General features: G+C 31.7%; 5 protein-coding genes and 1 long non-coding RNA gene across 7 annotated transcripts; 3 read left to right on the top strand and 3 right to left on the bottom strand.

Moving 5' to 3' along the window:
• Positions 574–1,518, bottom strand: LOC109331174. Its single transcript, XM_019565918.1, has one exon. The coding sequence runs from the start codon at positions 1,516–1,518 to the stop codon at positions 574–576; it is 945 nt and encodes a 314-aa protein (XP_019421463.1).
• LOC109331927 lies at positions 3,067–5,199 on the bottom strand. The gene is made up of 4 exons (XM_019567105.1): positions 5,170–5,199; positions 4,406–4,581; positions 3,268–3,782; positions 3,067–3,190 (listed from the first exon to the last, which is right to left on the bottom strand). The coding sequence occupies exons 1-3, from the start codon at positions 5,197–5,199 to the stop codon at positions 3,302–3,304; spliced, it is 687 nt and encodes a 228-aa protein (XP_019422650.1). The 3' UTR covers positions 3,067–3,190; positions 3,268–3,301.
• LOC109347737 lies at positions 6,081–6,467 on the top strand. The gene is made up of 2 exons (XR_002107640.1): positions 6,081–6,171; positions 6,286–6,467. It is a non-coding gene; the product is annotated as an uncharacterized LOC109347737 (long non-coding RNA).
• Positions 6,286–9,037, bottom strand: LOC109347727 (thiol protease aleurain-like). Of its 2 annotated transcripts, XM_019587760.1 has the most exons (8): positions 8,671–9,037; positions 8,478–8,593; positions 7,834–7,907; positions 7,481–7,745; positions 7,146–7,277; positions 6,836–6,971; positions 6,523–6,591; positions 6,286–6,490 (listed from the first exon to the last, which is right to left on the bottom strand). In XM_019587760.1, exons 1-7 carry the CDS (start codon positions 8,978–8,980, stop codon positions 6,554–6,556), a joined length of 1,071 nt encoding a protein of 356 aa, XP_019443305.1. In that variant the 5' UTR covers positions 8,981–9,037; the 3' UTR covers positions 6,286–6,490; positions 6,523–6,553. The 2 variants fall into 2 exon arrangements, with proteins under 2 accessions (XP_019443305.1, XP_019443296.1); XM_019587751.1 differs by having other exon boundaries at positions 6,286–6,591.
• Positions 15,440–17,487, top strand: LOC109347744 (probable serine/threonine-protein kinase PBL8). The gene is made up of 6 exons (XM_019587778.1): positions 15,440–15,457; positions 15,491–15,961; positions 16,075–16,210; positions 16,311–16,447; positions 16,537–16,660; positions 16,767–17,487. Exons 2-6 carry the CDS (start codon positions 15,551–15,553, stop codon positions 17,363–17,365), a joined length of 1,407 nt encoding a protein of 468 aa, XP_019443323.1. The 5' UTR covers positions 15,440–15,457; positions 15,491–15,550; the 3' UTR covers positions 17,366–17,487.
• Positions 22,979–23,683, top strand: LOC109332720. The gene has a single exon (XM_019568143.1). It carries the CDS (start codon positions 22,979–22,981, stop codon positions 23,681–23,683), a length of 705 nt encoding a protein of 234 aa, XP_019423688.1.

Raw genomic sequence — 25,114 nt, forward strand, 5'->3', positions numbered from 1 at the left:
CATTCAACTTATATAATTGCACAACACAAACTAAAACAATGAAATAACGAAAATAATTAAATAATTACAAACATAAATAATGGAAATAATAATAATAATCAACATGACATTCTCCCCTGACTCAATTTATCATATATACAATAATAAAATGTTTCTTTAATAATCATAAACCAATCTTCAAAAGTTTGTTAAAAAGTAACAAAAATGAATAAGAAACTAACTGGACCAAACTATATTTTTTTTGGTAGAGTTTAATATGGAATCCCTTACTTTTGTAGATTCAAAATTTGCTATCCATAATTGAATATGTAAGAGTTTCAAGTTGGATAATGCATTGCTCACGAATCATGGAGATAAATTTCAAGAACGGTCAAGTCTTGAACCAAAAGCATAAAAACAAATTTCATAAAAAACTTACACTTCATTCTTATTTATAAGACAACCGTACAAAATTACATGAAAACTGTACTTTACAGACAAGCTTAATTAACGACAACACAGAACTTATAGTCAAACAAGAAAAAATAGAAACCTGCCACTACATAAGTAACATAAAATAACCAAAAAATTTCTCTACAAAATCCGAGTAGTCCCAGATGACTCACCAGAATAGTTGCTATGTGTTTGATTTGGCGACCCAGTCTTTGAATGTTTTGGCACAAATTTACGTGCCCAGACATGTTTTCCATTGATGCTAAATTTGGCTTTCCTCAAACCACTAGTAATCATGTCAATTATTGTGGCACTTCGAAAAACAATTCTAGCAAACAATGCTTGTTCACCTTGTTGCACTTCTTGCATGTACAAGGCTTCTACATAATCTCCATATCGCATTGTAAAAAACTCCTTCACTTCCCTTTCTGTAACGGGGTACCCTTTTGAAAAGGTTAGAAACAAAGTCCTTTCATCTGCTGGTACTTGTTCTTCATTGTTCTCTTGTGTAATCAGATTCTGCACTAGAATATTATTATGATCATCACCACCCTTAACCACGTTGCAAGTGCTTTGAATATGAGAGTGTTGAATTGAACAAGACCATAACTGTTGTTGGAGTTGTGGATTTTTCTCAGATATTTGTCTTTGTCTATGTGCTTCTTCCATTTTCTCAATCGTATTTCTAACAATCGCTTGTTGCATGATATCACCAAATGCTTTGCCACACACGTCACGTAATATTTTTGCAACCCCTCTAAGTGCAGAATCACGGTTTTCATACAACAACAACGCAGAAATCTCCTTCTCCGCAATGCTTTGGAGAAGAGAGATATCACATCCTTGAGAAGGAGGATAACTAGAGTAAGAGAAGCAACTGAAGTTAGCAGTGTTGATGTATTTAAGACAGGAAATAGTCTCATCAGCAATCTCATTGATCAACATGTGAGGCAAAGTGGTTATTTTCTTAATCAAGTGGCGATACCCAACCCTCTCTAACCATAGTAACATTGCAAGAACTTGCATGGATTCGATTGGATCACGGTATTGGTTTATGACAAGGATAGAGTAGAGTAATCTATCCATTGTGTGGAACATACAAGACTCTTCATGGGAAAATAAGGAAGGGAGAGAGGGTAGTGCAGAATCCATGGAATGAAAGAAAGTTAACAGCGTTTGTGTGTGTGTGTTTGATACCTTGTCCCTTAAGGGTTTTAGCATTTTAGTGCAGTGTATCGGTTTGGACAGTAACATATAAATATTGAACGAGTGGAACTTAAGAGTTACAAAGTGAAAAAAAATGAAAAGGTATACCCTAATGGACACGAAGCATTTAGTGAGAATGAGTTGTGACACTTAAAAGCCTAGTATTGTTTTTTTTTTATTTATTAAAAAGGGATATTGTTTAATTTATTAATAATCACCATTTTAAGCCCCTTAATAAATAACTAAGTAGTTAAGCCTGATTAAATAAATGATTTTTTTTGTAAAGTGAGCAAATAATTATATATATATATAATGGAGTTTGAATCTCTATCACTTTATTAGACCCATGTTAAATATATTCTTAGTTAATTATTTACTATATAAGAAATTCACTTTTATAGTAGGTTTTTAAACATATGCTTTTCATAAATGATAGATTGATTTAAATGTATTCTTAGTTTCCTCCTATTAAATGATATTTGATATTATTTAATAGGAAATTTAATAATATAAAACATAATAAAATGTTTTTAACATCATTATATAATTAACTGTTGAATATAAAAATAATATAATAATTAATTGTTAGTTAATTTTATTAATTGCAATATTTTTTTGAAATGATTAATTGTAAGAATTCAAGAATTATATTTGCACATTTAGTACCATTATATCACTAACATTTTCAGTCAATTCTAATATAGATAAATAACTAGAGACATTTCAAAAATAAAATAAAATATGCTATAGATAATAATGATCGTTTCTTGCATAGGTTACTTTTTCATTTTTTTAATTATTAAAAATGTTTCGAAGTGATCGTGGTATAAATAATTCATATTAATAGTTTATAGTTGAATTTTCCCACTTATAAATGGGTGATTGCATGATGGACTTCAGCAAATACTTTATTGTAATCAATAATTTTCCTAAATTATATATAAACATTCTTAAACTAACTTGTTTAAAATTTAATTACTAACAAATAGTAATTTATATTGACGAGACAACTAAATGCATTTTAATTATTAAAATAAATAAATTGTGTGTACATACACAAAAACTATTTTGATGTAAGCAGACTTGATTATGTAGCCTTGGATGCATAACAAGTTAACAACATATTTTATTCCATGAAGTGTATCATTTCATATAACCTTATAATTGATCAAAAATATAAATAATTATTAAATTTTTAACTTTAATACATTATTTCAACGGATGACAACCACCAACACAAACAATGAGACATTTCTATGGGACTGCGTATGTGCTCAAGATTAGGATCTCATAGAAACAAATCTAACAGTTCGCAACTTGCGCTGGAAAAATGCAACTAATGAGACATAGATGAATGAGAGGTTAAGGTTGACTCTACAATTAATTCAAAGACAATCAATTTCAAGAAAATCCTATCATCTTCAGATTCTATTTCTTTCATGGTTGTCTTTCAATTGCAATCAAACACAGATATTTTGCAAACAAACACAATAACTAGCTGGAAAGAACAATAATTAGTTATACAACTTCATAATTATACATCCAAGGGTCATAGAGAATCTGCTAGGCGGTAGCTATCAACAATAACAATGTAGCATTTTTCTCACTAGGTAGGGTCGGCTAACTCAGCTAGCTATCAACTACAGTTAATTTCAGTCAAAATTCAGTGTACTTTGTTGCCTTTGCTTCCACTACAAATTGCCAAACCAGGTATGTCATGAGCATTAGCAGCTACAGACTGCAGATCAGACCAGGAGTATGATCGCCAAGGCGAATTTCGTGTCGGGGGACATGGTGCAGATGCATTTGCAGATGACCTTTTAGCATGTGGATGAGTAGGAGGAAGAGGGCAAGGAGGTGATATTGATGTGGAGATTTTCCCGTCCTCACCATCACCATTGCTGCCCAAGCTACTCAAAGTAAGACATGATGCTCCTCGACCAGGTCGTTTTGATATTTCACCAACATTGTCTGTGTAGCTTCGATTCCGGTTAATTAATATGTTATGAGCTAGCAAATCCTTACGTCTTTTGGCATAGGGATCCTCTGGCTTTACTATGTCTTGCACACAAGTTGCAGTTGCGGCATCAGCTAAGCTTGTGAAGGACTTTGATTTGCCACTATAAAACTTGGACATGCCTCTCCTGAATTAATCAAAACAAAATAATGTAAGTTGATAAAATCATATACTGAAACAACAATAAAACTTCTTTCCCACTAGTGAGAACCGTAAATATGAATCAAATGAGATCATTGTGTTTAAATTCAAATTTGGAACATTTCTCGAGTTGGGGCCGGCTATACAACAACAACCACGCCTTAGTATTAGAATCAAAACTATATAGACAAATGCTAACCAGTCCTTACTGGTTAGTGGTTACTGAACTCTCAACTTTGTATTGAAAAAATAGCTGAAACAAACAATATACTGCAGAGCTTATATTTAACAAAACGAACAAATGTAGCCATTTATAGGATCAGTATCTAACATGCTGTCAACCCTAATAACTTATACTACCATGACCATGAAATTTACTAACATCAAATCCAACGTGAGCTCCGCAGGGGTATATTAGTAAACTACTAAATCAGGTAAAAAATAATTAAATTGTGCTTCTTAGTTCTTAGGACGAGATGCAAAAATAGATAATTCCAGCAGAATTTGGTTTTTTGGTAAAGTTTGGTTTTTTGGTACATGAATCAAAGAAAGTTTGAAGCTTGAAGAAAACCTATTAAAGTAAAGGGTTTGAAGTTTGAACAAACTTACTTGATCGGCAAATCTTCCTCAAAATCATTCATGGTATCCAAAGGGCTTTTGAAGGGGCTATTAACCGCAACTTTGCCGGAGTCTTCCCGGTCAGAGGAGATACTATTCCTTCCGAGGGAGGAAGTGCAGCTGGAATCGGAATCATCATCCGCCGGAAATCCCGATCGGGAATGAAGCTTTCAAGAGCAAACGACATCGTTTCAGAAGAAAGGGTAAGTGAGAAGTGAAAAGGGATAATATGAAATGATGAAAAGAAGGAACATCAGCGATGTATGAAGAGGGTTTTGGGTATAAATATTTATCAGGGAGGTAAGGAGCACATGGGTCTCAGAATTTTATGGCCCTAGCCGATTACATACAAAATAGAACGCTGATTTAATGAGTACACATATGAAGTTAAGAGTTTGTTATTGATCATAAAAATTATATTTTAATTATTAAGTATTTTTTTGACCAATCATAAATAAGTTCATAAGCACATACAATGACACAAATTATAAACAGAAAGTTTATGTGGATAGCATAGTCACATGTACGACATTAGGAAACTTGTGGATGAGATCCACGAGTTTGGGAAAGTCATTGATCAGGGATGCGACTTCCCTGTAATCTCATGCATCAGAGGCACGAAACTCTTTCTCCTCCATGGAAGTCGTGTTTCACATGTACGACTTTCACTTTTTAGAAGTCGTAGACATTAAACACGATTTCTATTATATATCAATAATAATAATAACTCTCTCGCCTAATGGTTCTTAGTTTACATGATAACTTAGAGGACCATGGTTCAACATCGAGAGTTTCGTGCCTCTGATGCACGAGATCATAAAGTTGCATTTTTGCTCTACGACTTTCCCAAACTCGTGGATCTCATCCACAATACCAAATATGTAATAGTGTAGTTTAACTATACTAACCACCTAGATAATAGATACCACAAATGAATGTTATTAGAATTGTAGTAGAAAATAATAGATATACTCACAAATGAATGTTATTAGAATTGTAGTAGAAAATAATTAAATAAAGGAGGAGGAGGGTTACACCTTATCCTCCTTCAATTCATAAAAACTCTTCTAATAATAAGATAACGAGAAAAAAGATATATCGAGTGTAAGTATTTTTATACTCTATCAGTTTATTCATTGTTTATCTTTAAATCATTATTGATTATGAATATTTATGGTAAATGCACTTGAATAAGGAATAATATAATGTTATAAACTTTTGCATTTACACTACATAAATATTATACTAAAGTAATATATTTGATAGAAAATAATATATAGAGGGAGTATAACAATATTTTTTTCTAGTAAATTATACTAACACCTCCTAATTTTTATTGAAATTATATAAATCATCCATCATTTATTTTATATCTACACAAATTACCTCTAATTTATATATATACATTGTTACTATAAAGGAGATGAGTAATTTTCTAAACAATAGTGATAAACGGAATTAAGTTAAACTCAAATTGTGTGTATAATGAATTATATTAGTTAATATAAATTCATCAGATTTTAAATTTGCAAATAAAATTTGATTAAAAATTGTTGACCAATGCAGTAGTATTAACTTGCAAGTATTTAGATAGGCACGTGTCATGGTTCACAATCGTCAACAGAGCACAAATGTAGACAAAGCTTATCTTTTATCAGCAAGTTTCAAGCTTGATGGGTATCCCTAATGAGCAATTAGATTTCATGCTTGAAGTTCAATTTATCAATTGGCACATTGTTTCACATTTGGATAAGTTTGTCCCTAATATTTTGTTGTACACCTTTTTTTATTCATGGTCTTAGTGGGTAATTTATAGTTTTATATCCCGAAGTTGCCTAGCATGCCATCCTTTAATTACAAAAGAGATTGAGTAACACAAGAAACACAGTTTATTACTTTATTATGTCTTTGTGATGCACGATCTGCACTATGATTTTGTTGTAATTCAGTTTACAGCATCAGTAATAAAGGGCAGCCCAACAACAAACGTATTTTACAAATCAACATCAACTAGAGTTTTATCATATTACAATGGCATTTCATCTTTAAGGTGGACATCTAGGTTCTGAACATGCAAGATCGAATCATGAAAGTCGCCGGAGCATCCATCATGTCGAACACCCACATCCCTCTTACAATTTAGGCCACAACAGGGTAAGATGCACAAGTCGAAACACCTGAGATTGAACCAAAGAATAGAAAAAATCAGTACCGGAAAATGATTAGTCTCGGCTTTGTAAACTCATCTATATAAATTTACTACTAACAGCTCCAACAAGGTCAAGTTTTCTTAAAGAAATAAATGACATGAAAGTTTTAATTGATATAACAATCTGAAGGCTGCACTTCGAAAGGGACAATTGACTGATGTAAAATTAATTTTGCTCTATAAGATAACATTTAGATCCTGTGGATCCTTACCACACATGTTTTTCCCCCTTTCCATCTTGAAGTAGCCATTGTCACCCCAGTCAGCTCCCCATGAATTTTTAATGAGCCAGTATGGGACACCATCTTCAACTCCATACCCAACAGCAAGAACAGCATGGTTCACATCCTGTCAAGACATTTTCATATTTTGTTCATGTCCCATAAATGAGTGAATTGGCTCTTAAATTAGTATTGTAGCATGTAAATACATGTAAGACAGATCTCGTCATAAGGCAACTAATTTGAATTCATTATGCCAATAGTTAAAATCATGCATTGAAAACAGCATTTTTATACTAACCAAGGGAGTGTTGCCACAAGTGTCACTTGTGTAAACTCCTTTCGTGTATGATCGGAATCCATTCACCACCTGAAATGCCACACTAACTGGCCGAGTGAAAGCAACTGCATGTTTTAATTCATCCTCAGAACCCTGCACATGAGACACAAGAAGAAGAAAAACAGAAAATCTCATTTAGATATGTAGTTAAGGTGTCAATGAGGCCAAAACAGAACAAACTCAGACATGTCTCTGTTGAGTCCACAACAATGTCACAGTTATCAGCACATGAAGCAGAAAACTGAAAAAATATAACTGAATTAAGGGAAGACAGAGAAACATATCTGATTAATTACCAAGGTGATGTTGACAGAGTCAAGGACTCGAACACCAACGTTTTCAGCTGAAAATCTGCATAGGCCATTTGCTCCAATGTAGGGATATGCTTCATCAGTGTCAAGGCCACCATTGTACTTAATGTATTCAAAGGCTTGGGATGGCAACCCACCATTGCAACCAAAGTTATTAAAAGCACCAGCACAATCCACTAGCTGCTGCTCAGAAAGAGAGATATTCTTTCCAAAAGCTTGTGCATAGGCTGCCTCTAATGCCCCAGTTGTGCTGCAAATGGAAAATGTTACCGTTAGAATTCGAAGCGTGATAAAGAAGAATGCTTTATTCATTCAAATCCAAAGAGTATCAAAACAACCTGAATGTCCAGCAAGATCCACAGTGACCTTGATCTTTAACTGCACTGACTATACCTTCTTTTCTCCAGTCTTTCTGCACATAAGATGAGAATAGAGGCAAAACAAATACATAAGTTTTCCTCAGAACACGTTTTTCCCTCAGAGCACGTTATGTGAATAAAAACATGCACAAGGATAAGTTCTCCTTAATTTTTGAATATTTGATTGACAAACGAGGTTTATATGATGAATTTTATTTCATTAATACCATGGTCTGATCCATTTATAGTCTTACACAGTGTTGAGTACATGTACCATCACATAATACATATAATTTATAATATATGTTCTGTATTTTTTTTAAACTTAGTTGCTATTTTTAGATGCTTGTGGAACATAATATATGTAAGAACTCCTTAATAAAAATATAACAAGTAACAATATGTAAGAGTTTCCACACATATTTCAATCAGACAACAGAACCTAGAATACTTTTATGCATTTTAGAGCTATAAAATAACATGACATAACCACTAAAATAGTAAGACAAAACTGAAACACTACTTAAAGTGAATATCTAAAAGTGAAAAGCAGTAACAGCAACAGAAAAAATTATTCAATTCCAAACAGTTAGAGTTGCTGGTAATAGTAATGAAGTATATACGTGTTCAGGAGTAGCAATATCAGTGATCTTGTGATTTCCCTTAAGAGTGGCAGAGCAATTTTGAGCAGCGCCTAGCCTTTGTGTTTTAAACTCCTCCCAAGTCCAATCAGAAAAACCTATCACTCAAATAGTTAACATCAAAACTCATAAACAATATATATAACTGAAAATTTTGAAGTCAGTGGATACATACGATTAACGCCGAGAGTGTAAGAGAGTCCTTTCTTATTTGAGAATCTGATTTCTTTCAAATTATCGGAGAAGATCTTGAACCGTTGCTTCATCTCGTCGGAACTCTCATATCGTTTCCCGTACCTGCGAGCGAAGCGTGCGAACGATACAGCATGGCGACTTTGACCGATTACGTGAAGCACCTGCGCCTCTATGTCGCGGAGGCCGTCCGTTACTAAAAGGATAGGGTTGGACTCGTCGAAGCTCGATCCTGCGGCGGCGGCGATCACGGCGGCGCAGAAGAATAGAAGGAGCGACGAGTGGTGTGCCATCTCACTCTCGTGTTTAGTTTCTCCGATAACTGTGGGATATTCTGTCTGATTTTTAATCTCTATTTGTAGATGATGATTGGATATTGCGGGAACGTGTAATGACCAAATTGTCCTCCACCTGGTTTTTTTGTGGAGATTTTTTGTGTTATCACGTCTGATAAGTTGTATTCTGCATGTACCACGTTATCTTTTTAAGTAAAGAATTAATCTTTTTTTAGTTGCCTAACTACCTCTACTCAAAAATATTATTTTTAGTAATTGAACTCTTACTATTTTTGTTGTTTTATTTTTTTAACATTGCTTGAACAGATGTTCACCTTACGTTATTTACTTGTGAATTGAGACATAATTTAAAGGCAAGTTACCTCATTTAGATAGCTGCTTGTTTGTCCTAAGTGATAACAATTTCATAAGGTGGCATTTGATAAAATATCAACCGTCTGAACTTTGTGTAAAGTCTTTCGTATGGTAACTTGTTGAATGTGAATATGTGATATATAACAAAGACTTAATAATTAATATAAGAATGTTCCAATATGAAAAAATATATGTATATTTACCTTAGTAATAGTTTTTTATAATCTATTTTTTATATTTAATTATTATTGATATTTTAATATAAATAATACAAATAAATAATAAATAATGTACTAATTTTATATAAATCTATATACTGATAGTGTGTAAATATTATACCCTAAATACATTGGTACTACAATCAGCCGTTTAATATAAAACACGTAAAAATAAATTGTATTTTATACTTTTATGTTTATATTAACTATCATTAATATTATTTTACTAACTTTATTAATCATTAATGTTTTATGGATGACAATTATGAAAATGGGGTATTAATATCTCCTAAAACTTTTAATTGACCAGTTTTCACTAACCTAGTTACTAAATTCCATTCGGACCAGTTTTAAATAATGTCAAAATGACCTCGTTTTTGGAGGGAAAACCTGATTCTTTTAACTTGTTTATAATTTTGTTTATCATTGTAGTTATTATTGTTATTTGTTAGTTTATGTTGATACAAATTTTTTTAATTAAGTTTAAATTTTATTTGTGTGATTTTGTTGCGATTAATCGTAAATTTATGCCATTTGCCAATGCTTTTAACTTATTTGCAACACTTATTGTCATAAAATGATGTTTGTTTAATCATATACTTGTGTGATGATGAATTTTTTATATTTGAAATTAAATTAATAAATAATGTTATATTATGGATTCATTAAAAAAATGAATAGATTTAGTCAGTTTGACAGTGATTGAATATCTTGATCGGGTTAATAATCAACTCGAATTTAATAATATCAAACATAATTATTCTACCACATTAATATGTGGTCCTATTTGTTGGTATTCTAGTCAGACTCTCCAATACAATTATGCATTGATACCATTTGTAGGAAGTAGGACGTGTAGATAAAAGGAATTATGTGGATGAAATTAGTTGCTTGATCTGAAGTCACTCTATATTTGAATAATTTATACTGATTTTGATTGAAAGTGATAAAGTACACCACTAAATTTAATGGAGTTCAGGCTTCAATAATGTGTTTCATATGGGTCTACCGTCTACGGTGGAAGTAGCATATGGTAAATTGGTAATGTTGTTTTTGGTGCTATTATGATGGTGTTCTAATTGAATTGTGGAGTATGCTTTATAAGCTAAAGCTTTCATAGGAGTATGTTATTACTTATTAGTTTTGTTACTACTCTAGTTGGGCATTGAATTTTGTAGGAGGATTTTAAGTTAATTTTATAGAAGTAAGCCAAAAATAATCTGTTAAAATTAAACCATCCAAATGAAGTGTTTATAAATTAGTTATTAGTTATTATTACTATAAACTAAGCTTTAATCAAAATGAAGTTTGCAAGATATGAAAGTCAATAACCTAATCACTCAACGAATATGATTAGTGGGCTTTAACTGTCTATGTCTATAAACCTTGAATTTGATTGCTTACTTTTATATTTGTATTATTTCGGGCCATAGAGATGGACTTGTCCAACATCTTAACCATTCGCTATTTTTTCATGTAAACAAACACCTGTTCGTTTTCATATTTTAAGCTGAGTTTAGGTCTTTCATTCACTAGTTGAATGGCCCTTGACCATTCTTTCTCAAAGGTAATATTTATATATTGTTATGCACCATTCATTTCTATTATAATTTTGGAAGAATTGATCGTGATTATAAATAATGGATGATGTAGTGATAGTATATAAAGTTGATTTACTTAGTACATAAACTTTTTCATATTTTTTCTTCTGCATCACATGATGATATGTTTATTTTATTTCCTCAGCTTCCAAAAGCTTTTCCCACTATATCCAGAGTCCACTACATTAGACACTGAAGTGATCTCTAATCAATAGATCCCATTTTACCTAGAGGGGTCTCTTCATATCCATTATCCAATCACCACCGGGAGCAGCAAGGTATGCAGCATTTTTATATTATCGAATTCATGGAATGATCATAGGAATCGATAATAAAATTATACCAAATAGGGTTGATTTTTTAGTTTGCTTGGAATTTGGATATGGTCCAAGAAAAGCAACTCTAGTATGGCATTGCATTCCCATTGTGGGAGCACATTGACACGACCTAGTCAGGTTTTTTGTTGTTTTGTCAAATTAAACCCACATTTTATATATTAAACCTACATTTAATGGTAACAAAGTGGATTGGGCTTGTGTTTATCTAACCTGAATCCAAAATTTAAATTCAAAGCCAAACTCAACATAATTAAAACTAATATTATTATCGATAAATCCGTCGAATTCTGAGTAACCCGAAAAAATCATTTCATTGTTGCAAGCCTACTTTTTTTCAATTTCAATTTTGAAATATTTTAATGCTGCTATTAAATGATATTAATTTTCAAAAACAAAATAGTAATAACACTGTTAGGACGAATTCGGGATAGAATACGTATAATGTGTACCAAACCTAAAAATTAACATTGGATAAAACCTGAATCCAATGATAACGGGTTTAACCCATTAAATTTGAGTTGGGTTTAGACGAATATTTACGGGTTCGGTTTTCATTACCATCTCTTCATTTTACTTACTGCTAAACCGCAAATCCAAAGTAGACCGAAACCGCAAAAACCAAATCTATTTGGATCGTATTGGATTTATTTTTTAAGGACTGATCGGTCCGTTCTCCGGTTTCACGTCTGGGATCCAGACCGATCCAGACCAGACCAATATTGTTAAATGTATCTCCTAATTTTTACTAAAGTATTTGAGATAGGCAGTGGCTCTGTAGAATCCCTAATTCCTCATTCCTAAATCCTTAAATTGTGATGAGGAAAAGTAAGATGTCAGTGAAAATAAATTTTCCTCATTCCTCCGAAATCACTAGATAGATGTTAAATGTTCAATGTAGAATCCTTAATTTTGTTGTTTACTTTTTGTTGTTGTGTTGTTGTTTTTTTATTGATTGGATCATGAAATTGTTAAAAATGATTGGATCATTAGACCACATTGATGTTTCTAATCTTACTATTAAAAGAATCAAACTTTTCTTCATTATTCTGGTTGCTGCTTTGTTGGTGTTGTAGGCTGAAATAGAAGGGATTTATATGTTAATATCTAAAAAAAGACCGATCCAAACCGAACTGAAACCACATATAATATTTGAACCGGATTGGATCAGACATCTTAATATAAATGGACCGGACCGGACCGCATACTAATTATTCGTTTGGATCAAATGACTTTTTGCTTAAAAATCGATCCAAATAAACCGTGAACACCCTAGCAGAAAGTTTATAATTAATCTATTGCATATCTAAACCTCCTTTTCCTTTATGAGAGTAGAAGAGGTGTTGATTATAAGATCATTAACTAAGATTATGACATTTACTTAAATGTTTAGTTGCTTAGCAATAAATAAGGATCTGACTCTTCCTAGTTATGTTGTGCCGGGTGATAAGCTTCTAGAAGAAGAATTCCACATGAGTTTAAATTCAAATAAATGGTGGTTTTCTCATTGGAGCTTGTTCTACATGGATCTATCTGATTTGACTCAAGAAAAAAACGGAGATCCTCCAATATTCTAATTATTAGATGATGTATTTAAATCAGTAGTAAATCTTGGGAGGAACAAAAACCTCACAAGTTTTCGATCAGAAATTGATAAAAGGGCTATAAATAATTTGATTAGTGATCGGAAAATTGGGTGTAATCCATATTAATTCTCAATAATGGAAGAAGTGTGTGATATTTTCTCATATGGGAAGAGTGATAACTAATTCACAAAAAATTAATAATACCTATAAATAATTTTCAGTCTCGTATTCTCTCACTTTTTTCTCATGTTTAAAAACATACTTTCAAGAATAATGAATGGTATAAAAATGTGTTATGCGTTATAAAAATAAAATGATGTTCCTAAATCCTTATTGTACTATCTTTGGTATTTTATTAAAAATATTTCTTCAATTTATAAGTAACAAATTAATCAATTTTAAGATATGTGACTATTTTTCTTAACAAATGTCTTTCTCACAAGTTAAATATTACATTTTTTACAATACTAGATGAAGTCCTTATTAATAATTTTTTTATTATAGTATTGGTAAAAGTATAATAAAATACCTTAAAACAAATACAAGCTTAGTGTATTACAGCTTGTACGCGTAAGAACCAGGTAGGAAGCATCCAAGGGAAGAAGCGCCTACCTTTTTTCTTCTTTATTTTTTCAACGCCAAAGTCACAAACATAATAATAGATTATGGTATTTTTCTTTTATAATTCAGTATAATGATTATGCTCTTTCAGTATAAAAACATATTGTTTATACTTAAAAATCAATAATGTTCAAATATAAATGATGATGTAAAAAAAAAAATCGAGATTGATGCATAGATTTTTTTTTCTTTCTGTAGTTTGTATTATGCAAAAAAAAAAAAGTTACTGCCACAAGCCCACAAGGAAGAAAAATAAAATTCTAGCTTTCCGCTAATTCCTTCTTTCCGTCTACAATGAAACGCGTTGTTTACTTCTATCTTAGTCCCACTCTTTAATTAAATTAAGTAAAGTTTTGCTATATATGAAATCCGGATTTGTTTAATGAAATTTAATTTATCATGTGACTATTACACTTCACTTTAATGCTTTGTGTTTATACAAGATTGTTTTTGTTACTCTAACTAGTTTATTGACTTATTGATTAATTATACTTTAAACCGGACTTATTTATTGACTTATTTGATAATTATAATTTGATAAAATGAAAACTTTGATAACCAAAGAGAGTATATAAGAATAAGACAGTTGGTTTTTTAATTTGCTTATTCACATTCTTTTACCAACTGTGATCTAATATCTATATTTAAAATTATAATTGACCAATAAAAATTTAAACGTATATATTAAATTGGGTGTCAATAATCTTTCTGATAATCAAATTAAAAGTTTCAATGATTATACATTCTAAAAAACTTTGTTTTTTTTTAAAAAGAATTTCTCTTAACTAAAATCAATTAGTATAATTTTCATTCTTAAATATTTATTCACATTTCTTTTTAATCAGTTATCTTTTTTTATGAAAGCAAAATATTTATTATTAGAATGTGAATTAACAATTTTTATGTTAACCAAGTAAACCAATATGAAATTAATACCTTTCAAAAATGTGTAATTGTCATTTCTAACAAGGATGTTTCTATATATTAAATATTGAAATCTATCCTATATAATATTAAAATTCAAATAAAATTTTATATTTCCTTTGGTTAGCTCAGTGAAATAGCTGGAGTCTGCATTTTCCTTTTCATTTTGGAGTCTTAGACAACACCATAGAAATTTTGTCTTACCAAATAAAACTGTAAGCTAAAACACAAGGGTATGCAATAAAAATCATGTGTGAAAGTAAGAGTTATTTTTGGCCTTTCTCTTAAAACTTTACCTCATGTTATTAGAAAATGAAAGAAAAACATTCTCAAATGAATTTAAAATCAGTATATTATCTACATTAATTTGTATTACTTTTGTTTGAGAGTTAATGATTATTAATAAATTAATGGTGAATAATTTACTGACACTGTAAAAAACATTTACACCGTCAATATACATATTAAATCATTTTCAAATTCCCTTATGAGCCTTCCACATATGACTATTCTATTCTAAGTCCCCCTTCCCGAATTTATACATCCATAATAATGCTAAAAAACCAAGAGGGGTAATCATGGCATTTTTCTTCAACCTAACATCTTAGACCAAATTACTCGGTTCCCCATTTACCAAATATTTAAATCACTTCAAATCTTTGGTCTTCTCATCCTTCCCAAACAACAACCACTTCTCTTATATATAAGATATAAATATAAATATGCAAACATAGCAAAGAAGAAGAGTTCTAAGGTGTATAGGACCTAGACAACTAAATCAAAAACAAAGTAGATGAAAAACTCATCAACACTGTGCTAAGAGAAAAGTTCAAGACTTTGGAGCACCCTTATTAAACTCTTAAATCCATTTCCAATTCTAAAACCACCCCATAATCTCTTATTCTCAATCTTCCTCAAGTATATCTCAATGACTGTGATGAAAATCACATGGAAATCTATGTTTCCAAGTTGTTTTAAAGGTGATGATGATTACCATTCACCAAAACCCAATAATAAAGTTGTGGCTTCACCTCCAAAGACAACAAAGCCTGAAGGTTCTTTAAACAGGATCTCTGTGACTGATTTGAGTTTTCCAAGCACAACACTTTCAGAAGATTTGTCCATTTCTCTAGCAGGGTCTAACCTGCATGTTTTCACACTTGCTGAGCTCAAGATTATAACACAGGGCTTCTCTTCAAGTAACTTTTTAGGAGAAGGAGGATTTGGACCTGTGCATAAAGGGTTCATTGATGATAAGCTTAGGCCTGGTCTTAAGGCTCAAACTGTTGCTGTAAAGCTTTTAGACTTGGATGGATCTCAGGGTCACAGAGAGTGGTTGGTGAGTACATTATTTATGGACACTTTGTTGCAATGGTTTAATTATAACTATTAAGAATTATGAGTTTTGAGTTGACCCTTCTTTTGGTCTTCTAAATTGTGATGACTATACAGACTGAAGTTGTGTTTCTGGGTCAATTAAGACATCCACACCTTGTGAAATTGATTGGATATTGCTGTGAAGAGGAACATAGGCTTTTGGTATATGAATATTTACCAAGAGGGAGCTTAGAGAATCAACTTTTTAGAAGTAAGATTTGTATCTTAACAACTATCATTATCTTATTATTTGCACTCTGGTTAGAATTTTGACATAATAACCTTTTTCTTTGGGATTGAATCAATTGCAGGATATTCAGCTTCATTACCATGGTCTGCAAGAATGAAAATAGCTGTTGGAGCTGCAAAGGGTCTAGCTTTTTTACACGAGGCACAGAAACCAGTCATCTATAGAGATTTCAAAGCTTCAAACATATTGTTAGACTCTGTAAGTATCAATTCCTATGTTTCTAATGTTCCATTACAACCCCTTTCATCAATTATTTTCAACTAAACTCTTGTTATTTATTCCTCCAGGATTATGGTGCAAAACTCTCAGATTTTGGCTTAGCAAAAGATGGTCCTGAAGGAGATGATACTCATGTTTCAACAAGAGTTATGGGCACACAAGGTTATGCTGCCCCTGAATATGTCATGACAGGTAACTAATTTAACAATTTAATACTTTACTAATATGTTTCTAATTGCAATTCAATTATAGCTATATAACTCAATTTTGATAAAAAAAATTTCTTTTTTCCATAAAGGTCATTTGACAGCAATGAGTGATGTGTATAGCTTTGGAGTGGTCCTAATGGAGCTACTAACAGGTAGAAGATCAGTGGAAAAGGGTCGTCCACAAAGAGAACAGAACCTAGTGGAATGGTCCAGGCCATACTTAAATGATTCAAGGAAACTTAGCAGAATAATGGATCCAAGGCTTGAGGGTCAATATTCAGAGATAGGAGCCAAAAAAGCTGCAGCATTGGCTTATCTATGCCTCAGTCATAGGCCAAGGAGTAGGCCAACAATGACCACAGTTGTTAAGACTCTTGAGCCACTTCAAGACTTTGATGATATTCCAATTGGTCCATTTGTTTACACAGTTCCAAGTGATAATGGTGAAGGGAATAAAGATGCAAAAGAAAGTGATACACCTAAGGAGAAGAAGAGAGAAAATGGTGGTCATAACCACCACCACCACCACCGGAGTCACCACCGCAGTAATGGGCATAGGCATCATCCTCTTAAATCACCTAAGACACCAAACTCAATGTCACAGAGTGATAAAAACCAGAATGGTAGAAGTGTATCAACCTCACCTGATACATCCATTGCATCAGAAAGCCAAGGAAGCAAAGTTTAGTATACAAGTGTATTAAAATTCATTATGTATATATATATTTGGTGTAAGATTTCTAAGAGACATTAGTACTAGGCTAAGTATAATGGTCATTGCAAGAAGAATATGCTTCAGATTTTTGTTTTTTTTTTGTTCTTCAATTTCCTAAGGAAGTTGATTATTTTGAATTGTGTATACATTTTTTATTCATGATGAATCATGAGTATTTCAATAAAGGGTTTAATATTTATGCAATTGGTGTAGAGATTTATATTACTATATCATCCATTATTCACTTATATTTTTTTTTTTGAAAAATTCTATTTAAATATGAATAATAGATAATACAACAACGGTTTATAAAGTTAATACATTTTTTTATTCTCTACCATTACCAACTACTATTGAACAAATTAATTAAGAGCTTTAAGAGGAGCAAACACAACTAAACTGTTTGATGATATATGCACGGACAATGACTTCTATTCGTTTAAGTTAATGATTTTTGTTATAGAATAATGTATTATAATTTTTTTCTATAACCATTATGTCAGCTCTATATTAAAAAGTATTACTAATAAAATAGGAAAGTGCCAACTAATTATTTTAACGTCCTAAGAATAACCTCAATTGTTAGAGTTAAGGGAAATGAAAGGGAGGAAAAGGATGGCGAATGCACGATATTTTTAATCGGAGCAATTTGATTATGATAGATGTACATAATTTTATCTCCACAAATTCACAAGCTTGAAGGGACCGGTTCCATTACATGGCATCACATTTTTATCATTGACACAAGGGAGAGAAAAACATAATGTGGTCCTCATATATATAAGGGAAGGGAATATCAGTGCTATAAGACAAACTTTTTATTGGTAATTGTTATTGTAGTGCGGCAGAGAGACAGGGAATCAGATGGGGATCATCTGTCTCATTTGTTGTCTAATTTGGATTGACTTGGTACATGAGAACAGAAATATGTCTAGAGACAGAATCCTTTTCCTAGGGAATCAAACATTCTAGACACAAAAACAATAGCAATGGCCCCACATAGCTTACCAAACAGCACAACTATCTTGATATTTTCCTAAATACATGAGCAAGACAAAATAGTACAAGAGGAATTATAATATAAGAAAATGAGCAAGCATGATTGATTTGAAAATGCAAATTCTACGGGTTTAAATACTTATTACATTGCATAGAATATTTTATTTTTATTGGTTAGTCACAAAGATGAAAACCAGTTGGGTACCATCTACTAAAAAATTCCACATTAGAGTGCTGCTGCTGGTGATTGTCAACAAAATGTAGGTATTTAGCCTTAACAGTATCTACTACTAGTGCTATTTTAAAATTGTTAAGAACCCTAGTGGTTCAAATATGACAATTATTAGAAATCAAGGAGTAAGAAAAGAATATTTATCTTCGATAATTGAATAAATGAATTGAATGATAAAGTTATAATAAATGTCTTATATAAAATAAAGGAAAACTAATTAATTCACTTAACAATCAAAACTAACTAATTACTAACTCATTTTATTCTTGGAAACTAATAACTCGAACCAACTCAACCCAATACAATATTAATAAAAAATATTAAAATATATTTCAATATAAATCGAAAAAAAAATTAATTTTATCTAGAATTGAACTTAATTTATGTTGAATAAAAGAAATCCCGACCTTAATTTTATAAATCTCTTTTGTTTTTATAGCCCTTTCTTCTCCATAAGTTCTTTAATTAGGAGGAGTTTTTTTCTTTCTTTATGTCTTTTTACCTTGATCAAGGAACATAATTAATAATATGCGATTACAACTCAAGTTGTAGAGTACAATTGAATTGAATACTAAGTGTCTTACTCTTCATCATAATCCTACCATATATGCTAACCAATAAACTTAGTCCTGACAGGGGAATTTCCACAGGTTCACTACAGTGAAGAGGAAAAGGATGTAATGTATGACTATGAGAGGCACGTTAATCACATTATTTGTAATTTATACATAAGTTTAACATCACGTTAACCAAATAGCGTTTATATATTATTTTTTTCAGGAAAAAAAGTCAGGGGGAAAATAAATCAGGACAAAGATATAATATATGTAAAATATCGGAAAGCATGGTTTTAATTTTGACTAAAGAAAAGCCAAATTTTGCAAAATATGTGGATGTCTGAAAGCATACGGTAGAGTATATGCTTATCTGAATTATGGTAAGGACAAAGAGCTGGGTCCTATGTATGCAAATTATAAACTAGTAATATAAGGATAGAGATTCTCTATCATATTCAACCCCCACCAAAACATAATTTAATTTCTAGTTTCTATCTATCTTCTTTATTTTCTTAGTTTTAGATAGTGTTTCATATGTAGTGATTTAAGAAAATCCTTATCTTTGGAAGGAACTTCCATCAGGAGGCTCTGTAGAATATATTTAACACCCATCAAACTATAATTTACATCATAGAATTATTTACTAAATCTTTCTAGTTTTAAATAGTTATTCAAAGTTGTTGAATTAATGATATCAATAATCATGATTTCTAACCTTTTGTCCTAATCATTTTGTCATGTTTGTAGTGTAACACAAAAAAATATAATCATGGTGTGGAGGGACATGAAACAGGTAATCCACTAAAGAATATATAATAAAACATAGAAAAGAATATAAAATAATCTGTTATTAATTATATTTGGTTATTCATGTGAGTATTAAATGACTATATGCTATTAGATGATAAGATTACAATTCAATTCACTAGGTTACAAGTAGAAGTATATATAGCCTCACACATTTCATTCATGTCAATGTCATAGGTACACCTGTAATATTTCTTTCAACTCATGTCACACCTTGCAATTGTTCTATGATGCTGAAAAATGTCATGAAGATTCATCACTTCTCATCTTGAAGAAGATTTTCCTCTTGATGATAAGAGAGACATTGTTGATACCTATTTTAAAGCCTCATGCTCCACCTGGGTCATTCATCCATTCACAAACACTCATGTTAATGCATGTAACACATCTACACCGAGTTCATAATATTTCTGGTTCAACTCATTTAGTCTATCTTCCATAATGCCTTCAATAAACCTTCTTGAGCCAATTTATTTTTAACCCTTCTTTGCTATAATATGAAGCTAGTAGTTCTATTAAACTTCTCCACCATAAAATTGACATTAGATTAAGAATCATCTACTACTAGTAGCTTTGATATTAATTGTCAATTGTTATGTAGTGACACTATTGATAACAACCAATCTAAAAAGAAGAACTTAATATGTCATCAAATAACAATATATTATAATAAATATATATATATATATATATATATATATATATCGTATTATCAATACCCAATACATAAACCTAAAGCCCATAAACCAGATTAAAAAATCTACTAATAAATACTCACCAATGGTCGTGGTAGCTGATACGGTCGAGTCGTGGATCGATCGGTACTACACTACTATATTGTATTGATCCACGACCGTGGTATCCAACCTTCCTATTTCATAAATTTCTATGGAAGTTTAGATAGTGAGATTCTCTATAACATAGTGGTAATACCCATGGTCTAGTAGTATTTCAAAGTTAGGAGCCAACATACACAATAATAATCACCATTAATTTTGACAATTCATGTATAATTTTATCTTATTAATTTTTAATATGAGATGTCACTATATATACTCATTAAGAATTGAGTTACTAACCTCGAGTCAGTATTTCCATATGATCAATGTTGAGTTCTAACTACATATAATATTTTTTAAAAGTCTTACTCATTTCTTCATCTTAATGACAGCTTTAACGACTTTGATTTAATTTGATACATTAGAACCTAACATCTCATTGATGACATGTAAGAAGAAATCAAAGTACAATGAGTATATATTATAATGTTCCCAAAGGTATCAGAATTCAGATCTGAAGGATGAATGAGGCAAGGTGAACCAAGACAAAAGAAAATAATAGTGTACTACGAAAAAGAATCACCATACGTAACTTCTTTCAATTTCCCCACCTTAATTAAATCAAGGTACTATTATGTACCATCTTTTTCAATGCGCATGCGTAATGAATTATTGTTTTCCCTTTTCTCATTATAACACTATAACTTCATAGAAAGACATACAAAACCTCTAATCAACTTTTAGATGCAAGCTAAATCCAGGTACAAATGGGATAATTAAACAAGGTTGAATTAGAGTCTAACTAGGTTTTAGCATGTGGATTGTTGTTAATTTTTTATTATTTTGTAAATATAATACAATTCACCTATCAATGATAATTTTTTTAAACAGATGTAATATCACTTTTTAATATAATTATTGATTTTTTTTACATTTATTATTAGGAGTACAGAATATTGCATTTATGGATCAATCAAATATTTGAACTTAATTGTTCACTATTCTAGAATTATTATTACTAATACATATTAGATAGAATTATTTGTAAAATTACTACTAATTCACCTTAGGTATAATTATTTGAATGAACAAAAAAAATTATAATATTACTTACTTGTAACAATAATATAAAATATTTTGAAAATTAATTACTTGAAAGTAGTTGAAATTTGAAAATTGGTTCTCTTGATTTAGTTAAATAGTGGACTTTTGAATGTTGAGTTTCTTTGATCTATATGTGACAATGTCTCACCAGGAGGAGATGGGGGAATCTTCTTTATATTTCTTCTGAAAGGGGATAAATGCCGAGAAAATCTATGGGATGAAGCAACTTGTCACAAATATTAAAGATAAATTGATTATTATCATCTAGATATATTTGTATTCCATTAATGTATTTTTAGTTTCCTTAAATTATATCTATTACCAACAAGATGTTGGTTTTAGTGGGGTAAGATTCGCTAGATCCTCATGATGGTCAAAAAAGATAAAATATTCGATTTTTGGAAGCAACACATATTGGAATATGCAATCACACAACTCAAAATGAAGTATTTCTTTAACTAAAAATGTGAGAAAACACTTTTAGTAATAAAAAATTTCATTTTGAAATCCATCCTAATCCAAAGTTGATAGAAATGTAATTCAAAAGCTTAGTAAGATTGTTTACTATAAATAGCAATCTGTTATTAGTTAGGTAGTTGGATGGTTGTTATAAATAAAAGGTTCTTATCATTGCTTTGATATATGAAATCTACACATCCATTTCCAACTATCTCACTATCATCTATTCTTTCACTTATCTCTGTTCTAATAGTTTGGTATCAAGAGCTAGATTCGATCTAGGGAGAAGAAGATGATGATGAATCTCGGAAAAAACTCAACTTCCTTCCCTGCTCATCTTCCCATACTCGATGGCAAAAATTGGAATCGTTGGAGCGCCCAAATGAGAGTTATCTTTGGATATCAAGAAGTTATGGAGATAGTAGAGAGTGGATTTGAAATGATAAGCAATGAATCCACTGAAGAAGAAAAGGCAGAGTTCAAAGTGAACAAGAAGATGGATTGCAAAGCATTATTCTTGATACAACACTGTGTAGACAATGCATATTTTGAGAAGATTGCAGGTGTTGCAAATTTTCATGAAGCCTAGAAGATTTTGGAGAGGTGTCATGAGGGAGCAGAGCAACTAAAGAAAGTAAAGTTGTAGACGATGAGGCGCCAATACGAGTTGATGCAGATGGAGAACTCAGAGAAGATTGGAGAATTCTTCAACCGTGTGGTTAGCTTGACAAATGCAATGAAGGCACTTGGAGAAACAATGACTGATCAAACCATTCTTGAAAAAATTCTTCGCACCTTGACACCTCGGTTTCATCACATTGTGGTTGCCATAGAAGAATCAAAGAAGATGGAAGACTTAAAGATTGATCAACTCCAGGGCTCGTTGGAAGCTCATGAACAAAGAATATTGGAAAGGTCCATTGAGAAACCTACAGATCAGGCCTTACAGGCTCAAACATCAAGAAAAAGAGGTTTCCATTGGAGAGGTGGTCCAAGAACTCAAAGCAAGAACAAAGATATTGGAAAAGGGCATGCAATCTATAAACGTGCACCTGATCCATATGAACATGGGAGGAGTAAAAATAATCACACAGAAGCACATATCACAAGAGGAAACTCAAATTGGAGGGGAGGCAAGAAAAGAGTAGACAGAAATAGAATCAAATTCTTCAATTGTAAGAAAATTGGCCACTTCTCAACAGAATGTCAAGCACCAGGTGAAGGAAGAGAAAGACCTCAGGTTGAAGCCAATTTGATAAAGGAAAGTAGTGACTCTGAAGAGGATACTCTTCTCCTTATGATGACAACCAACACTAAGGTTAACAATGCAGAGACTTGGTATTTGGATTCATGATGCTTAAACCACATGACTGGCCATAAAGAATGGTTAATCAATCTTGATGAATCAAAGAAGAGCAGAATTTGGTTTGCCGATGATAGAACAATTAAGGCTGAAGGTGTTGGTGATGTAGTGATTAAAGGAAAGAATAAAAGATTTGCAAAGATCACATAAGTCTTGTATGTACCTGGCATGAGAAGTAACCTAATCAGCATGAGACAACTATTGGAAAATGGGTTCACAATGCAGATGACCAGAGGTCAAGTTGAAGTCTTTGATGCTCAAAACAGGAAAATTTTGAAAGCACATTTGGCTGAAAACAGAACCTTTCAATTTAGTGTTTCAGCACTAGAATCTCAATGTATGGTTGTTGAGGTAAGTAACAATAATTCATGGCTTTGACATTTAAGATTTGTGCATATAAACTTTAGGGACCTAACTCTGTTACATACTAAGGAATTAGTCTCAAGATTGCTAGAAATAAGGATCCCTAAACAACTATGTGAGAATTGTCTAATTAGTAAGCAACCAAGAAAATCCTTCACCACACATACTCATAACAGATCATTGAACATATTGCACATAGTCTACTTAGATGTGTGTGGTCCACTTGAAACATGCTCATTAGGTGGAAACAAATATTTTGTATCCTTTGTTGATGAATATACCAGGAAGATTTGGATATACTTAATCAAACACAAGAATGAAGTTTTCACAATGTTCCAAGCATTCAAAAATCTAGCAGAAAAGCAATCAGGAAAGTACATCAAAGTTCTTAGAACTGATGGAGGGGGAGAATTCTGCTCAACTGAAATGGAAACATTTTGCAGAAATCAAGGGATAGTGCATGAAATTAAAACACCCTATACTCCTCAACATAATGGCATTGCTGAGAAGAGGAATAAGACAATTCTGAATATGGTAAGGAGCATGATCAAAGGCAAGAACTTAGCTTACAACTTTTGGGGAGACGCTGCTACAACTGCTGTTTATGTTCTAAATAGAAGCCCAACCCAAAAGTTGGATATGCAAGTCCCTGAGGAGGTCTGGAGTGGAAGGAAACCTTATGTCAAACACTTCAAAGTGTTTGGATCATTATGCTATGCACATGTTCCAGATCAAAGGAGGAAGAAACTAGACAAGAAAAGTGAAGCATTGGTGTTTGTTGGCTACACTTCATCTGGAGGCTATAGACTCTATAGTCCAATAACAAAAAAGATCACTTATAGCAGAGATTTGATCTTTGATGAACTAAAGGAATGGCATGACATTAAACCAGACATGAATTCACAAATTATGACTGAACTGGATCTGGAATTGAGAGTTTCAGATGAACAAACATGGGAATATACCAACCAAGCATATGAGAACCCTGCCAGAGTAGAGAATCAAGGTACTATCAATAAAGACAGACCACCTAGACACAGATTGGCACCATCTAGACTA

This window comes from Lupinus angustifolius, chromosome LG01 (genome assembly GCF_001865875.1).
Source record: "Lupinus angustifolius cultivar Tanjil chromosome LG01, LupAngTanjil_v1.0, whole genome shotgun sequence".
In the NCBI taxonomy this organism is placed as follows: domain Eukaryota; kingdom Viridiplantae; phylum Streptophyta; class Magnoliopsida; order Fabales; family Fabaceae; genus Lupinus; species Lupinus angustifolius.

Coding starts and splice junctions, on each gene's coding strand:
- LOC109331174 (XM_019565918.1), bottom strand. CDS start 1,518: ATGGATAGATTACTCTACTCTATCCTTGTCATAAACCAATACCGTGAT.
- LOC109331927 (XM_019567105.1), bottom strand. CDS start 5,199: ATGTTGAACCATGGTCCTCTAAGTTATCAT. Junction 4,582..5,169: donor ATGGTCCTCTAAGTTATCAT/GTAAACTAAGAA, acceptor TGCTCTTGAAAG/CTTCATTCCCGATCGGGATT. Junction 3,783..4,405: donor GAGGAAGATTTGCCGATCAA/GTAAGTTTGTTC, acceptor TGATTAATTCAG/GAGAGGCATGTCCAAGTTTT.
- LOC109347727 (XM_019587760.1), bottom strand. CDS start 8,980: ATGGCACACCACTCGTCGCTCCTTCTATTCTTCTGCGCCGCCGTGATC. Junction 8,594..8,670: donor TTACACTCTCGGCGTTAATC/GTATGTATCCAC, acceptor TTTGAGTGATAG/GTTTTTCTGATTGGACTTGG. Junction 7,746..7,833: donor GGATCTTGCTGGACATTCAG/GTTGTTTTGATA, acceptor TTCCATTTGCAG/CACAACTGGGGCATTAGAGG.
- LOC109347744 (XM_019587778.1), top strand. CDS start 15,551: ATGACTGTGATGAAAATCACATGGAAATCTATGTTTCCAAGTTGTTTT. Junction 15,962..16,074: donor AGGGTCACAGAGAGTGGTTG/GTGAGTACATTA, acceptor ATGACTATACAG/ACTGAAGTTGTGTTTCTGGG. Junction 16,211..16,310: donor AGAGAATCAACTTTTTAGAA/GTAAGATTTGTA, acceptor AATCAATTGCAG/GATATTCAGCTTCATTACCA.
- LOC109332720 (XM_019568143.1), top strand. CDS start 22,979: ATGAGGCGCCAATACGAGTTGATGCAGATGGAGAACTCAGAGAAGATT.